The 18948-nt window shown below is 42.1% G+C and overlaps 1 protein-coding gene across 1 annotated transcript in view; it reads left to right on the forward strand.

Annotated features, from left to right (window-relative positions):
• The window catches only part of LOC126194759 (equilibrative nucleoside transporter 3), an 83775-nt gene that overhangs the window by 45035 nt on the left and 19792 nt on the right, over window positions 1-18948 (forward strand). The window contains exons 8-11 of the mRNA XM_049933041.1: window positions 2711-2836; window positions 13246-13360; window positions 16558-16643; window positions 17033-17235. Of these exons, the coding sequence (XP_049788998.1) occupies window positions 2711-2836; window positions 13246-13360; window positions 16558-16643; window positions 17033-17235 (530 nt within the window). The remainder of the gene's footprint in view (window positions 1-2710; window positions 2837-13245; window positions 13361-16557; window positions 16644-17032; window positions 17236-18948) is intronic.

Below are 18948 nucleotides of genomic sequence, written 5' to 3' on the forward strand. Positions count from 1 at the left end.
GAAAGCACCGTAAGATGACATATAAATTTTGGTACCCTGAAATGGGCTAAAGTGCACTTACAGCCTCAGCAGCTCTTGTATTGTGTGCTGATGTTGACAGTTTGTTGACATTGGTAGTACACAATCGGGTGATGATACAGAGTAGCCAGCGAGATTCACTGAATCTAATGATTCCTTTCAACATAAGATATGAATTGATTACATTTGTTTCTGGTGTTGAGAGTGCCAGAACAAATGGTTATTATGAATTTTAAGATTGCCTGCCAATTTTTGTATTCCTTTGGTGACTAGAAGGGATCAAATGTGCTGACATGCTGACCTGTAGTGAAGCCGGAGGATGCTAAGTTCACCCAACCTGGATATGATGTGACGTCATTATGACATATAAACGCTTTAGTCGATTAACACACCTATCGACTTTTACGAACGTTCGAGATTCTAAACTGTCGTCAGCTAGTGGTTTGTTTTGACATGTGCGATTCTGATAACAGCTCAGTGTGGCATCGTATATGTATTTCGACAAAATAAAAGTAAAAGAGCTGGATATTAATAGAAATATTCCGGACCGTGGCCTTGAAAAAACCACGGACAACACGTTTCGTAAAAAAGTGAAGTCTTCTTATGTCCCGACCAGATTAGATTGTGTTATTGTTGTATTGAATGCTTACGCCGAAAATAATATTTATTTATTATAAATATTTTAGTATGGTTTCATACAATTGGTCTTGTCAGTACATATTAGATTGTAGCAGCATACTCTTGCTGACTTTTTTTCTTAATTTATATAGCTGAAAGAGAACTCGTGCAAGTAATTTATATGTCCATCCAAAGATAGTCTTTTATCAACCATAATTCCAAGTAATTTTACACTCGGACCGCAGAGACAGGTACCTTAGTGTCCAGTAATGACTGGTGTGTAGAATGATTGAATTTCGAACTGAAAAAGAAAAATATGAGGCATTGTTGAAGAAAAATCGTCGACCAGAGATGAAATACAAGGGGAAGTGGATTTCTCAATGTAATCTTAACCAAAGGTTAGTGTCTTGATGCATCTGAAGATTTTGGCTGCTGAGTGCTTCTTCTCGCCGAGTACGAATAAATGACGCACTTCAGCTGGGTCAGAAGTACATCAATTTCTGCTTGAGATTCACAATAACCACGTAATTGCCCGTCGTCATCGATACTGAACTCTTTCAGCTTTTCTCTCATTAGTCTCTCGAATGCTGAACACATAATTAGAGACGAGCAAACGAAAAAGAACGCACAGGACACAAACACAGTACAATACACGATTTAAACACAAGGAACGCAAAACACATTTAAACAAATGGCGCAGAGCACAGCGCTACCCTGTCACAACCTCTCGAAAGTTCACAAAAGTCGAATAGCCGATATACGGTTTGTATCGTTTTCGATGTAGCGTGTAAACGTCATAATGACGTCACATCGTATCCAAGTCCGGTGAACTTAGCATCCTCCAGTGAAGCCTGAGGCCTATGGTATGATGGAATGTGGTAATTTGCTTGTGAGTTGGCAAAGCCAACAAATTGCAATGCGAAAATACAATTACTATAATTGGTAGACTGATGTGTAGCTTACCCCTAGATATACATTCACCACTGCAATAACTTAATTGTATGTCTTATTTTTGATTTTTGCTGAAAATTTTAAAATGTGATTAAATTCTAACTTAATAGAATAAAATATCAGCTAACCTTATTTATGAATCATTGGAAATTATGAATGAGAATCTCATTTGGCTCCTTTATGTGACTCATGATTCACTATGGTGACTTTCCATGTCTCATCACAGAAACTATTTCCAGCAGTAGCATGCAACGGAAAATCTGCCAATGCGCTAAGTGCACTTACATATTTTATATGTAACTTTCTTTAAGGAGTATCTTGAAAGATATGAAAGGCAAGATGATAGTGGCACTATTGAAATGTTTATTCCAGAAACTGATTGTTATAACTACTGACAAGATAATGTTTGGTGTTATTTAAGTTACATTTTCTTCTTCTTCTTCTTCTTCTTCTTCTTATTCTTATTCTTCCTCTTCTGCCTGTGCTGCAAAGTTTTGGTACATCGATGCTACTATATAGAAATGATAATGACAATGTTGGTAACAAACAAATAAGGCCTTAGCACAGTTTCAGTGTCAGTGACCAAATGCCATGAGAGTGAAAAAAGGGTGTGCCTGAAGCTGTCAATATTTGTCACAGTGCATCACTGTACACATAATGATTCTGTGAGTATAGAGAATAACAAACATTTGTGCATGCAAACACGCACGTGTGTGCGCATACACACACCAAATGAGAGAAATCTTAAAAATTATGATAGCTGCCTTTGGTATAATTTCTAAAAACTTGTTAAAAAAATCTGCTGAGAAAGATATAGCAACCTACATTCATGACATCAATTGGTGAAAGTGCCTCAAACATGGATTTTCCTTCTTTCCTTCATCGATAGTAAAGAATACAGTGAGGGCTTGGTGACTTTCCTAAGCAATTCTTACTTCTTGTCATTTGGCGCACACAGAAACACAATAATGCTAGAGTTTCTATGACTGTTTACTCCTACCTCTCTTGTGCCATTTGATACATACAAAATTTTATAGACAAACATTTTGCCATGTCCAGTATTTCTCAATATTGATACTGAATTTCAAATTCCCAATATGATGTGCCTGATTGTTCTTTACAGGTATTCTTCCAGTATTTTACAAAAGAAAAAGAAGCAGTGAGTACACTACAATATGAACCTGCTACAATTGAAGCAATTGACAGGCAGCCTGTAAGAGAAATTTCTTATAAAACAATTCTCAGTAAGGTATGTACATAGTAGTTACACAAATGTCATTCTCAAACGTAGTTTGTTTAGCCTCCTAATATAGTGAAGCAAAATGAACGGTCCCTTTAAAAGGATAAAATACCTCACACGAACAACTGAGTCTGTATCATGTCTGTCAGAAGTGTCTGTTCTAATTATCTCATGTTGTCTCACATTGCTCTTATAAACTGGAAAAAAGATTTCCCCCCAATATTTGATTGATTTATTCATCATAATCCATAAGTCCCGTCAAAGAGTAGAAACTACGTATGTGTTAAACGAGTCAATGTATAAATTAACAGATGAGAAAGGAACCATTTAAAAAAATTGTAAATACATATGAATTGATTGGAGCTGAAAGGCATTTGTCAATTTGCACAAACTTTCCGGAGAAGGAAAAAACTGTAGAGATGCAACAAAACCATAATGTTCTCATAAAATTCCTTAGCATCGTGAGAAACATACTTTACTATCTTTTCAATGTCCTGTCGCTTTTCAAAATTTATGGGAACTTTGTTCTTTTATATGTTTTTGGGTGGCATGGTAAGATTTTGCAGTGACCTTGGCCTTCCAAGAAAAAATATGCGATACACAGGTGAGTTGATGTAATTAGACACTTCAACCTCTCCAATCTTGTTCTTGCATTACTTAAAGTTTAAGGGGGAAAATATATATTTCTTATCTTTTTGGAGTCCTTAGCAATCCCTGGGCTATAAACTGTCAAAATTTTTATTATCTTTTTCAATACCCCAAAACTTTTATCACATGGTAGGAATGAATGACCACTTTCAAGAAACATTTGGGTAATTGACTCAAATTTAAAAGCTACAGTCAGTCCCAGACCATTCTCACCATTGTGTGATTTTGGTTTCATCCAGTACATTCATGTAGAACAAGCTGATGGTATCTGGAATGTAGCTTTTAATATAGTGGTATAGAAAAGTGCACACCTCACTCGAACATTTTCTTTCATCACCCTCATTGTAAGCATATATCATGATGCTATCATCTTTTAAATTACGAATACTGAACACGTTAATCATACCCCCCTGCGGGTCCGGGGATTAGAATAGGCCCGAGGTATTCCTGCCTGTCGTAAGAGGCGACTAAAAGGAGACCATCCCCCTCACGGGGGTAGTTAGCGCCTGCGTCCGGAGACGGACGGTTTCCCGACCTATAATCGTGGTCTTTTTGGTTTTTCACTTCTCGTTTCTTCATTCCTTTTGTTGGTTCCTTTTTTTGCTCTTCTCCACTTCACTGTCTTCCTTACTCTTTCCCTTGACTTCTCCTTGCCTTCTCATTGCCTTTTTCTCCTTGCCTTCTCATTGCCTTTTTCTCCTTGCCTTCTCATTGCCTTTTTCTCCTTGCCTTCTCATTGCCTTTTTCTCCTTGCCTTCTCATTGCCTTTTTCTCCTTGCCTTCTCATTGCCTTTTTCTCCTTGCCTTCTCATTGCCTTCTTCTCCTTGCCTTCTCCTTGCCTCCTTCTCCTTGCTTTCTCATTGCCTTCTTCTCCTTGCCTTCTCTGGTCTCCGCCTCGGCGTTTGAGACAGTCTGTCCTCTTTCTCCCTCTCTCTTCTTTTTCCTCTTCTTCCTTCCTCCCTGTGCGTGTCTGAAGGCCGACCCACGCGTTCGCACGCGTAGCCGGTGACGGGGTAACGCGTAAGTCCCCGCCCTGGGTAGACATGTAAGGCACGCGCGTACCCCCTGGTAAAGGCCAGGCCCGGGGAGGGGTGATTGCCTGAGCTGATACCTTCTGACCATGCCGATTGGTCCCTCCGTCTGTTTCTCGGGAGGTGTGACCTGAGGTGTAAACATTCACCTAAGGCGGGAGTGCCCTCTGAGAGGGTCCCCACAAGGAAGGAGCGCGCCATCGGAGACGCTGGCAATCATGGGGGATTCCTCCGCAATGGATTCTACTCCATCGCTTTCGACTTCGACCCACAAACGGAAACGTGACCAGCCAACAGTGACAAAAATACTACCGCCTGCCCCACAGTTCCTCGTCGTTTCTCGATCTGAGGAAGGAAAGGATTTTTCCTCTGTCAACCCTTTCGTTATCCAGAAGGGCGTCGATGCCATAGCTGGATCTGTCAAATCTTGTACCAGATTGCGTAACGGTACCCTATTACTCGAAACTGAGAGCGCCTTTCAGGCACAAAAACTGCTTCGGGCCACACTCCTTTACACATTCCCTGTCCGGGTGGAGGCTCACCGAACTTTGAATTCGTCTCGTGGTGTGGTCTATACTAGATCCCTCGACGGCTTGACTGACGAGGAGATTCAATCTTTCCTCGCTGAGCAGGGCGTGACGGCTGTCCATAGGGTCATGAAAAAGGTCAACAATGACCTTGTACCGACCCGGACACTTTTCTTAACCTTCGATAGTGTTAAGCTGCCATCGCGCATCAAGGCGGGCTACGAGGTCATTTCAGTTCGCCCCTATGTCCCGACACCTACGCGCTGCTACCAGTGTCAGCGTTTCAATCACACTCGACAGTCTTGTTCCAATGCGGCTAAATGTGTCACTTGTGGCAGGGATGCCCATGAGGGTGACTGTCCACCTCCGTCTCCTCGTTGTGTGAACTGTCAGGGTGACCATGCCGCATCCTCCCGCGACTGTCCTGTCTATAAGGAAGAACGCTGTATCCAGGAAATTCGGGTCAAAGAGAAAGTGTCCACCTCGGCTGCTCGCAAGCTATTGGCTAGTAGGAAGCCCACGCTGCTCCCAGCGGGGAAATACAGCACTGTCCTCGCCTCTCCTCGGACTACCCGGGAGGTAGCAACCCAGACATGCGATCTGACCTTCAGCACCACGGTCGTCCGTTCGGCCAGTGCTAAGATCGCGCGGTCGACGTCTCCTCTTCCTCCCATCACCCCACAGACACCAGCCACTTCCTCAGCTTCTGCTCAGTCGAAGACCCCGAAGTCAGATGCACGGGCCTTCAAGAAGGAACCATCCCGTGCAGACTTCCTCCGTTCCTCGACCTCCCAGCCTTCGACCGGTACTTCCACCAAACGTCCTTCTAAAAAGGCGCATAGGAAGCACAGTTCTCCTTCTCCGCCGCGGCGCCTTTCTTCTCCTGCGCCACCCAGCGGTTGCCGCCCCAGGCCGTCATCCGTTTCGCCTGGCCGCACCGCTGGTAGCCGAACGTCTGGCCGTTCACCGGCGGAGGAAGCTCCCCCTCCCGGCCATCCTCCTGAGATGGCCGATGACCCTATAGACCCCATGGACGATGACTGTCCGCCTCCTGCTAGCGGCGGCAGTGCTCGCTCGAAGCCAGGCCCTAAGCGGCCTTCGAGGTGACCCCTTCTCTCATCTTCCTTTTCTTACGATGGCACTTATTACCTGGAATATTCGCAGCATTCGCTCCAACCGAGAGGACTTGAAGTTGCTGCTCCGCTCGCATCGTCCGCTCGTCGTAGCCCTCCAGGAAACGAAGCTACGCCCATGCGATCAAATTGCCTTGGCACACTACACCTCTGTGCGTTTTGACCTACCCCCTGTGGTCGGTATCCCAGCTCATGGAGGGGTTATGTTGCTGGTCCGGGATGATATTTACTACGATCCCATCACGTTGCACACCGGCCTGCAGGCAGTAGCCATCCGCATTACTCTCCCCACTTTCACGTTTTCCTTTTGTACCGTTTACGCTCCATCGTCATCTGCCGTTACCAGGGCAGACATGATGCAACTTATTACTCAGCTACCTGCACCATTTTTGTTAACTGGAGACTTCAATGCCCACCATCCTCTTTGGGGCTCTCCAGCATCCTGCCCGAGGGGCTCCTTGTTAGCAGACCTTTTCAACCAGCTCAATCTTGTCTGCCTCAATACTGGCGCCCCTACTTTTCTTTCGGACACATCTCATACCTATTCCCATTTAGACCTCTCTATATGTACTCCCCAACTTGCACGCCGGTTTGAGTGGTATGCACTTGCTGATGCATATTTGAGCGACCACTTCCCGTGTGTTATCCATCTCCTGCAGCATACTCCCTCTCCGTGCTCCTCTCGTTGGACCATCTCCAAGGCAGACTGGGGGCTCTTCTCTTCCAGGGCGACCTTTCAGGATCAAACCTTCACAAGCTGCGATCGTCAGGTCGCACACCTCACGGAAGTCATTCTCGCTGCTGCTGAATATTCCATCCCTCACCCTACTTCTTCTCCACGTCGCGTACCGGTCCCCTGGTGGACCGCAGCATGTAGGGACGCTTTACGTGCTCGTCGACGTGCTTTACGCACCTTTAAACGCCACCCTACAGTGGCGAATTGCATTAATTATAAACGATTACGTGCTCAGTGTCGTCGTATTATTAAAGAAAGCAAGAAAGCCAGCTGGGCTGCTTTCACCAGCACCTTCAACAGTTCTACTCCTTCTTCTGTTGTCTGGGGTAGCCTGCGCCGGCTATCTGGCACTAAGGTCCACTCCCCAGTTTCTGGCTTGAAGGTCGCGAATGAAGTCCTTGTGGCCCCTGAGGCTGTCTCCAATGCCTTCGGCCGCTTTTTCGCCGAGGTTTCGAGCTCCGCTCATTACCACCCTGCCTTCCTCCCCCGCAAACAGGCAGAGGAGGAGAGGCCACCTAACTTCCGCTCCTCGAATCGTGAAGGTTATAATGCCCCATTCACCATGCGGGAACTGGAAAACGCACTTGGCCGATCACGGTCCTCCGCTCCAGGGCCTGATTCTATTCATATCCAGATGCTGAAGAACCTTTCTCCTGCGGGTAAAGGTTTTCTTCTTCGTACTTACAATCGCATCTGGATTGAGGGACATGTTCCCGCATGCTGGCGCGAGTCTATTGTTGTCCCGATTCCTAAGCCGGGGAAGGACAAGCACTTGCCTTCCAGTTATCGACCTATCTCGCTTACCAGCTGTGTCTGTAAAGTGATGGAGCGAATGGTTAACTCTCGATTGGTTTGGCTGCTCGAGTCTCGACGCCTACTTACCAATGTACAATGTGGATTTCGAAGGCGCCGCTCTGCTGTCGACCATCTGGTTACCTTGTCGACCTTCATCATGAATAACTTCTTGCGGAAGCGCCCGACCGCGGCTGTGTTCTTTGATTTGGAGAAGGCTTACGACACCTGTTGGAGGGCGGGCATTCTCCGCACCATGCATACATGGGGCTTTCGCGGTCGCCTCCCTCTTTTTATTCGTTCCTTTTTAATGGATCGACAGTTTCGGGTACGTGCTGGTTCTGTCCTGTCCGACACCTTTCGCCAGGAGAATGGGGTGCCACAGGGCTCAGTTTTGAGCGTCGCTCTCTTCGCCATCGCGATCAATCCAATAATGGATTGCCTCCCAGCTGATGTATCAGGCTCCCTTTTCGTGGACGATTTTACCATCTATTGCAGCGCGCAGTGTCCACGTGTCTTGGAGCGCTGTCTTCAGCGTTCTCTTGACCGTCTTTACTCCTGGAGTGTCGCCAATGGCTTCCGTTTTTCTGCCGAGAAGACGGTCTGTATTAACTTCTGGCGCTACAAAGAGTTTCTCCCACCGTCCTTACGACTCGGTCCCGTTGCTCTCCCACTCGTGGAGACAATCAAATTTTTAGGCCTTACCTTTGACAGGAAACTTAGCTGGTCTCCACATGTGTCATATTTGGCCGCCCGTTGTACCCGTTCTTTAAATGTCCTCCGTGTTCTCAGTGGTATGTCATGGGGAGCGGATCGAACCGTCCTACTTCGTCTATATCGGTCGATCGTCCGCTCCAAGCTGGATTATGGGAGCTTCGTATACTCCTCTGCACGGCCATCCATCTTACGCCGCCTCAACTCCATACAACATCGGGGTTTACGACTTGCGATCGGAGCATTTTATACCAGTCCCGTAGAGAGTCTTCATGCTGACGCTGGCGAATTGCCACTCACCTACCGGCGCGATATACTGCTTTGTCGGTATGCCTGTCGGCTACTGTCAATGCCCGACCATCCTTCTTATCGTTCCTTTTTTGACGACTCTCTTGACCTTCAATACGGGTTGTATGTCTCTGCCTTGCTACCCCCTGGAGTTCGCTTTCGTCGCCTCCTTCAACACCTTGATTTTTCACTCCCTGCAACCTTCCGAGTGGGCGAGAGCCGCATGCCACCTTGGCTCCAGGCTCAGGTCCGCGTTCACCTCGACCTCAGCTCGCTCCCAAAAGAGGTCACCTCCGGTTCGGTCTACCACTCCCGTTTTTTGGAACTTCGTTCGAAGTTCAACAACATGACTTTCATTTATACAGATGGCTCTAAGACCAATGACGGGGTCGGGTGTTCCTTTATTGTCGGGGCACAAAGTTTCCAATACCGGCTCCATGGCCATTGTTCGGTCTTCACAGCTGAGCTCTTTGCCCTCTACCAGGCTGTTCTGTACATCTGCCGCCACCGACATTCTGCTTATGTCATCTGCTCAGATTCCCTGAGCGCCATCCAGAGCCTCAGTGATCCGTACCCGGTTCACCCTTTCGTACACCGGATCCAACGCTCTCTTCAGCAGCTGGTGGACGTCGGTACGCCGGTTAGCTTTATGTGGGTTCCTGGCCATGTCGGTATCCCTGGGAACGAAGCTGCAGATGCCGCGGCCAAGGCTGCGGTCCTCCAGCCTCGGACAGCTTCTTGTTGTGTCCCTTCGTCCGATTTTAGCAGGGTCATTTGTCGGCGCGTTGTGTCGCTGTGGCATGCCGATTGGGCTGCACTTACCGACAACAAGCTTCGGGCCTTAAAACCTCTTCCCGTGGCTTGGACGTCCTCCTCACGCCCTTCTCGGCGGGAGGAGGTCGTTTTAGCAAGGTTAAGAATTGGACACTGCCGGTTCAGCCATCGCCATCTGCTGACGGCTGCGCCGGCGCCGTTCTGCCCATGTGGGCACTTGCTGACGGTTAGTCACATTTTAATGTCCTGTCCCGATCTTAAAACACTGCGCCTCGATCTTAACCTGCCTACTACTTTAGATGCCATTTTAGCGGATGACCCACGAGCAGCTGCTCGTGTTCTTTGTTTTATCAATTTGACAAACCTCGCTAAGGACATTTGATGATGTTTTTTAATCCTATGCCTGTCAGTCTGTCTTTTATTGTGTTTTCCCTTTTAGTTGTTGTTGTCAAGTTGTGCCTCGCGGTGCATTCTTAGAGTAGTCAGGGCGCTAATGACCATTGAAGTTGTGCGCCCGAAAACCACAAAAAAAAAAAAAAAAAAAAAAAAAAAAAACCTTAATCATAGTTGCCACAGATAAAATACTTTTTGCACAGGTATTTCTGGTAAGAGAAAATTCTGCATATAGTCAAAGGCAACAGCATCCATTTCTTCATTTTGAAGACAGTGAACTCGACTTCCTTCAGGGACTCACAAAACTTTAGACTCACTCGAAGATGAAACTCCAAATCTGTCGTGGCTGCAAGTTTGGAGCTTCACAGAGATGACAACTTTTTAATTTCATTTTAAGCTCCTCATAAAGAGAACAAACAACCGTTTGTGGTCTGTTGAATGTATAACCATATTTTTTTCCACAATACTGCCTTTAGAAATCGTGTTTTCCCAGAATACTGCCTGTAGAAATTGTATTTCACAGCAGCATATGGATAAGCATTACAGTGCATTTTATACATAGTTTTCACACACAGCTGAGAATCAAAGTACTTAATTTCCTCTCCAGGATACCATGGACTTCAGAAGAAAAGATTGTACATGTTCATGTATTGTTTTCAGGACGATTTCAGCAATTTTATTTCTTTTTATATTCTTCTTGCATTTATCTTGGAATAGTTCCCATTTATTAACATATTCAGTATAGTAAACACCCACTTCATTCCAGTGGAGTGGAAACTGTAATATTATTTTTGACAAACCTGCCCTCTATGGATCCACACATTACAAAATAACAAAAAGTGGAACAATATATCTACAAACAAAGATGATGTGACTCACCAAATGAAAGCGCTGGCAGGTCGATAGACACACAAACAAACACAAACATACACACAAAATTCAAGCTTTCGCAACAAACTGTTGCCTCATCAGGAAAGAGGGAAGGAGAAGGAAAGATGAAAGGATGTGGGTTTTAAGGGAGAGGGTAAGGAGTCATTCCAATCCCGGGAGCGGAAAGACTTACCTTAGGGGGAAAAAAGGATGGGTATACACTCGCGCATACACACATATCCATCCACACATATGCAGACACAAGCAGACATATTGATTCTCTAAAAACAGCCTTTCCAGCATTGGCAATCAAAATGATTGTTTAAAACTTGGGCATATTTAATCATGTGATCTGTTATAGACATTGGGAAAGAATACAGGATTCATTAGCATATATAACCCTGCATCAGAAAATGATATAGTGAAAATAAAGCTTATTATTGTCAGTATTGTCATAGTAAAAGTTTGTACTGACCTGTTTTTGTTATTGTGGATGTGTTTTGCACTTTAGTTAATGTAATGTACACCATTTGTAATGGTTTGCTTTATTAAATTTTTCATATGAGCAGAATTATTTCTGTTTCTTTTGAGTGAAATAGTGAAATACTGACTTCCGCACAACTAACAAGCAACAACTGAATGAATATGAAACCACACGGAAAGAACTGTGCGGAAATCAACACCTACCAGTGTTGGCAGTATACACAATGACACAAAGCTGAAAGATAAAAAGTCCATAGTTTAATGCTCTTCTCATTCGCACACATTAGGTGCAGCATCAGTTCAACATACAAGTGGAAGGGTGACTTAATGATTTTCAGTGCAGTTTGATGCGGGTTGTCTAAATAGTTCATGATCTTAAAAAAAAATTGCACATTTGAACTTAATGCCTCTCAACTCTGATTAATTCATATACACAGTTTCTAACTTTAATTACTTAACTAATTGTGTTAAACCTTTACTGTTATACCTCGTAACAAGTAGATTATGACAAAATTTTAAATTTTGAAATTTAGTCCATAATAAACGAAGTACTGAAAATCAAATCATCCCCCCCCCCTCCCAGAAGTCATTATATAGGAGATCTGCAACTGGTACTAGATGACCATTTAGTCATTTAGTAATGTATGTGCTTGCTGTAGATCTTCTTTTGGTAATTTAATATGTACTTCATTAAATTAAATGGATACCTACATCTGTAACAATGCCAGCTGAGTTGAAAGAAGCTAGTGTAAGTGATGGATTATCTATGAGATGACAGCAGCAGTTGACAACTTTCTGAAAACCATGATCTCTGGTATTGAAGTTTCTATAATCCCCCCCCCCCCCCCCCAAAAAAAAAAAAAAAAAAAAAAAAAAAATAGAGAACATCTCCGAAGGAAATTAATTAAACACAAAATACCAGGAGATTAGGCATAATTAAGTTTATGTGGATATCCTCCTCCACATTTTTTATTAGAAAGAAACCTCCAGAAATGTTAGAAGTATATGTCGTTATTAGTTTGGGTCATTATTGTTTGATTTTAGGTACTACACTGGTACTTGAAAGTCTGTCCCACTCATTCAACTGTCCTCTGCTCGTTACCCTGAATTAAATTAAAAAAAAAAAAAAAAGAAAAGAAAAACCAGTTCATATCAAAGGATATGATGTAATACATAATTCAACAGTTCATTCATAACTTTATGATGTTAGTACTAGCATGTGCATAATGATGCATCTTTTTCATTAATTTTAGCAGTTGGTTAGTAGATATAAACTAATTTTTTTTTTACATTGTGAACTGTGTGTGTGCATTTAACAGGATAATGTTTCACATATAATCTTTCCTAACAACATTAATAGCTGTGTGCTGTGAGTATGACACAAGGTTGATCAGTAAGTACCACCAGCATTTCAGAAGACAACAGCATGAAAACTGTAAAACATATAAAAAAAACTTGCAACACATTAGTAGGTAGAGCATCTATTCATGTTTTTAACTCACATTACCAATATGGGCGCCGTTTGTGACATGCTAAATGTCAGTACATGTGTGCAGTTCATTGAAGCTGGTGACAGAAATTGCCTCGGAAGGTGCGACAACAGTCGACTTTGGAAATCTGTTCTTTGTGTTTCTGTCTGCAGACACAAGCTAGTTAGATACAATAATACAGAGTGGATAATTTACCTAAAAATTCTCATACACCTGCTGTGTAGTGCAAAATACTCCACTGCACACTGCAAAATACTCCACTGCACACTGCATTCATCATGATTGAAACTTAGAGAGATGCTCTAGCTACTGATGTGTGTCTTTTTTTTTTTGTATGTCTTGTAGTTTCCATACAGTATACCTTGGAGGTATTCATGAATATCTGTGTCTTGTATTAACAGAGATTTCTAGAAAACGAGGGACATGAGTACCTTATCTTTGTCAGACAATAGTTTACTGTATTAATGTGCATGTCATTGTAGCTCAGTTATATGTGCTGTAATAACCAAACGCTAACTTTTGTGTACCCTTTCTGTAGATGTGGGTGTACGGATTCTCAGTGTGGATGACTTTTTTCGTGACCCTTTCTTTATACCCTTCTGTGACTGTCCTTATAAATTCAACAAAGAAAGGGAATGGTTCTGCTTGGAGTGGTAAGTGCTGCAGATTTGCTTTTGCTGCATACTTCAATAACAGGAAAAAGGTCTTTTGGTCTGAAAAACACTAAACAAATTCTTTATTTAATTGGATGGATAAAAAATCTACTCACCATTGGTGGCAAACACACACATAAAAGATTGTTGTAATTGGCAAGCTTTCGGAGCCAGTGGCTCCTCCTTCAGGCAGAAGGGATGAAGGAAAAGGTCTGGTGAGGTCTAGGAAAACGGGTATATTTGGGGTGTCAGGGAAGACCTGCTATACAGAATGAGAAGGAAAAACCTGAGCTTAAAGGTGGAAGACAGGGTAATACGCAGACAGAGATTACTGCTTAGACATCATGCATGAATTAAACAGAGTGAAAAGCTAAGTGCATTGTACATAACAGAGGTGGGAAGGTGGTGGTGAAAAATAGATGGGAAAGACAATGAAAGATGTAGAAAACTAAAATGGAGTGAAGCAAAGAGTAGTTACAGAGAAGAAAAGCTGAGAAAGAAGAAATTAATGTAAATTAAGGCCAGGTGGGTGGTGAGAACCAAGGACATGTTGTAGGGCTAGTTCCCGCCTGTGGAGTTCTAAGAAACTGGAGTCTGGAGGTAGAACCTAGATGGCGTGTGTGGTGAAACAGGTGCCAAGGTCATGTATGTCATGTTGTGGAGCGTGCTGTACAACAAGATATTGTGAGTTGCCAGTATACAACCTCTGCCTATGCCCATTCACCCAAATTAATAATTTGGTGGTAGTCATGCCCATATAGAAGGCCAAACAGTGTTTACACAAGCACTGGTGTATGACGTGCTGTTTCTCAGGTGGCTCTCTCTTTGATAATATATGTTTTGCCAGTTACAAGGCTATTACATGTGTTGGTAGGAGTGTGCATAGGGCAAGTCTTGCAGCGGGGACAGTCACGCCCAATGATAAATCTTTCCTTCTCATCCCACACGGTAAGTCTCGCCTGATCCGTGGTTCTGGGTGACTTTCCTGAAATCTGCCCCTTATCTAGACGTCTCCAGTCCTTTTTCCTTCACCCTTCTTTCTTCCCCATCAACCCTTGTGCTTGAAGGAGGAGTCACTGGCTCCAAAAGCTTGCCAATTACAAACGTCCTTAATGTGTGTGTTTTTCCACCGCTTGGTGAGTATATATTTTTATCTATCCAATTAAATAATTTTGTCAATAATCAATTGTTTCTGTTATAAAGAAATTCTTTGTACCTCATAAAGTTGGAACTAACTTTGTGTTCCCATGTTTGTATGTAAAAATGTATAATCTGGTAATCATGTTGTATGTGTTGGGTAACAGTGAAAAGTTTTCCATAGAAGCATATTGAGTTAATATTTAGAATTTTTTTAACTGGTGCTGGTATGTTAAGTATTGTAACTGCCAGTCATAAAAAAATTTTTATTTAGATACCTCAGTTAGCTCTAGTACTTTACATATCAGCACAGATAATAAATGTCTTTTCAACAATCACCATTTTTATTTATTGTGTATACAAATTTTGGCAACTTTGCCTATCACCTAATGACTACCATTCCTATTTTTCCTATTAATAGATTGTCTCTATGGTCAGGGATTGGTCTTCTGTCTGAAGACTGACTTAATGCAGATAATAAAAAACTGTACAATTTCCCCACCCGATCTACCCACCAAATCTCCAGCATTCTTCTGTAGCACCACATTTCAAAAGTTTCTATTCTGTTCATGTCTGAACTTTATTGTACACATTTCAGTTTCATGCAAAGTGGGCAAACACCTTCAGAAAAGACTTCGTAACATACACACTGTCAGTCACATTGTGACCACATGTCAAAAGGCTGAAAGTGGACCACTAAAAGACTTGCAGCAAGTGTGTCCGTGAGGTTCCAAAAGATACCAGCAGGGGTGTGGAACGATGCCCACTCTAGTGTCATCATAAGCTGTGCTAGGTTTCTCTGTTGAGGATTGGTGCTAACAGCCCGATTGACGAGGTCCCATAGATTCTCGATTGGGTATAAGTCCAGGGAGTTTGGAGGTCAGGGAGCACGTTAAATTCATCCTGATGCTCTTCGAATCATGCTCATACGCTGAAAGCTGTGTGGCAAATTGTGTTGTGCTGCTGGTAGATGCCATCATGCTGAGGTACAGTCATGTGCATGGACCCCAAGGATAGCTGTATACTTCAATTGATCCATTGTGCCTTTTAGAATGATGAGATAATGGAAAGAATGCCAAGAAAACAATCCTCCTTCCTGTACCCTTCCAACAATTCTTTCAGGGTGTGTGCTTTGGTATTTCACGTCAATGTATATAATGTATATAACATGATTCGTCTGAAAAGGCCACCTGTTGCCATTCAGTGAACAGCAAGTTGCTGTGTTGGTATGCAAATTCCAATCTTCATCACTGATGAACAGCAGTCAGCTTGGGTGCATGAGCCAGATGCCTGCTGCGGAGGCACATATGCTGCAACATTTGCTGAACAGTCACTGAGGAGATACTGTTGTTAGCCCCTTGATTCATCTGGGTTGTCAGTTGCTCAACAGGTGCACGTCTATTAGCCCATATGCACCTCCACATCCATCATTCACCCTAGTCATCTATGGCATATGGTGGATCACAGTTGCCTCAATGCTGGTTTTTGATAGCACCATTTTGCCATGCCTTGTATACTTTAACCATGGTGGGATGCAAACAGTTTACAAACTTAGACATTCTAGAAACACTTCCTCTCTTGACCAGAAAGCCAGTGATCATGCCCATTTGGACATCAGATAGAGCTCTCCATTTCCATATTAAGATGACGACTGCACTGTTTTCCACATCCCCTGACATGCTTTATATACCATCCAGTGCTAGTGCTGCCACATGCTATCTGAGTGGTTATTGCCTGTTGAAGTCGAACTTAGGTGGTGATCACATTAATGTGACTTGAACATGTATATTTGCATTAAATGTTAAGAGGTTTCTCTTTTCCAGAAGCTCTACTGCTAGACTCTATTTTATATTGGCTATCGTCAGTTATTTTGCACTCAAACAACAAAACTCCTCTACTACTTTTAGTGCCTCATTTCCTAATTTAATTTCCTCAGCATTGCCCAATTTATTTCGATCAACATTCTGTCACCATTGTTTCCATCTTATATATATTTCAGTGAATTCTCATAGTTTACTGGATGGAACAAAATTACAAAAATTTAATTTGCTTTTTTACAGATATCTACTTTGTTCCTGTGGTTGCTTACTTGATCTTCAGTTTGTGTGATTACATTGGTCGAATCACTGCTGGAATTTTGAAATGGGTGTGTGAAATTACTGTTAATGTTTGTTTGCACGTATATTATTAATGCTAAGGAAAGTTAGTTACTTTTGGTAGTATTTTCTGCATAAAAACTAGAATTTTTATTGCAAATGTAGTGAAAAAAATTTAGTAATTTGGTTTTGTCAAGACACTTCCATTTCTTTTTAAGTTTAATGTATTATTATACTACTATCCACTTAAACATGTCTTTGTAGGAGCTAGTGTCCAAACTGATGACATACCGTCAGTAGTTGTAAAGTAGTTCAGTGTTTATAACTGAAGACATGGATTTCATGATAGAACACCTCTCAGATTAAAAAAAAGTTCAAATTATATCACCACTACAGTAAGTAGTTCATCATGTTTTTGAAAATGTGTATTTTGTTGCAGCCCCGTGGCAGTGCGTGGCTGATAGGGCTTATCAGCATCTTAAGAGTTGTGTTTATTCCACTATTTCTGATGTGCAATGCCCATCCGAGACACCATGGCATGCCTTTGCTTATAAATTCAGATGTGTATTACATCATACTCATGGTGATTTTTGGTCTTTCAAATGGATATTTGGCAAATATCACCTTGATATGTGTTCCAAGGTACAGTATGTATTGATTTCCTTTTCTCTGTTCACCCTGTACAAATAGAAAAAGTCCTTTATAATAGTAAGTACATACAGAGCATCTTCAGGAAACTTTAACTTCTTCATTAAAAATCTGGAAGCTCTGTTGTCCCATCTCACAGTAAAAAAGACAGAAAAAGTGGTGGTTGGTGATTTTTAATTTGGATTTACTCAAAAGCTCTGTCAGTGAACAATTGTTGTCATCAGTAACACTGTCATTAAATTTAATTCCTACTATGAACTTTGCAACTAAGGTATGTAAATGTTCTGATAATGCTGTTGATCATATCTTTGTAGACAAATCTAGAGGAAAGAAGTCATATCACAAAACCAATAGTAAATGGGCTCTCTGATCATGACTTGCAGCATCTTATGTTAAATGTTAAAACTTGTCAAGATATAAACTCTATTATACCTGAGTACAGGAGGTTAAAAAAATCAGTCAAAAATTGGGAATTTTAGGAGATTGCTCAAAGACATGAACTGGACAAATGTTTACAGTACTTCTGACTCAAATGGAAAATACAAATCATTCATTAATAAAGTTACTTCCTCATTTGAAAATTGTTTTCCTCTCAAGGTAACTCAGATCAAACAGAGGTCACCATGGATTACACAAGGAATAAAGGTATAATGTGGGACAAAAAGGAAACTCTATCTACTATGTAGGAACAGCTCTTATATTAGCATTGTAATGCATTACAAAGAATACTGCAAAATACTGAAGTAGTAATCCAGAAATCTAAGTAACTTTATCATGAGAACAAAATAATTACATCAGGCAACAAATTAAAAACTATATGGGGTATAGTGAAGACAGAGAAACGTGAGGCCAGAAAGGAAGACGAAAAGATAGCTGTAAAAATAAATGGAGATATCGGTAACTAGTGCATGTTGTGTTGCAAACTCTTCAAGTATTTTGTTTCTCTTGCTGACAGCTTGAGGATGTCGAGTTCAGTAAATCATACAATGGAGTATCTGTGACCAGTCTCTACAAATAACTTCAGTAAAGTGGATATGACACTCACTTCTCCCAAAGAAGTAGCATCAATCATAAAATCCTTAAAATCAAAGTACTCCAGTGGTTATGATAACATATCAGTGAAGTTAATCGAAGAGAGTTCATGTGAGTTGGGTTCTGTCTTGGAAGTTATTTGTGTAATCAATATCTTATCAGCACATTTCCATACTGTCTAAAATATGTTGAAGTTACGTCTCTTTACAAGAAGGGGGATAATGAGATACTGTCAAACTATCGACCAATTTCACTTTTTCTGACTTCTTCAAAAGTATTTGAAAAGGTTGTGTTCAAGCATCTTCTTAAGCATCCGACTGCAAATAATATATTGCCACAGTCACATTTGGGTTCCAGAAGGCTTCCAGTATAGAGAGGGCTATTTACACGCACAGTGACAATGTACTTAATTCATTAGATAACAAATTAAAGGCTACTGGCATTTTCTGTGACCTGTCAAAAGCCTTTGATTGTGTGAGTCACAGCATTCTACTAAGTAAGCTAGAATATTATGGTGTCATTGGCAGTGCTGTAAAATCATTGGACTCTTGCCTAACTAACAGGAAAAGAAAAGGTGTCATTGGGAAATACATGTGGAGTAAGCAGTCGTCTTCATCTGATGGCAAATTAATTACTTTTGCTGTTCCACAAGGTTCTGTCTTGGGTCCACAGATT

The sequence above is a fragment of the Schistocerca nitens genome, chromosome 7 (assembly GCF_023898315.1).
Source record: "Schistocerca nitens isolate TAMUIC-IGC-003100 chromosome 7, iqSchNite1.1, whole genome shotgun sequence".
In the NCBI taxonomy this organism is placed as follows: Eukaryota; Metazoa; Arthropoda; class Insecta; order Orthoptera; family Acrididae; genus Schistocerca; species Schistocerca nitens.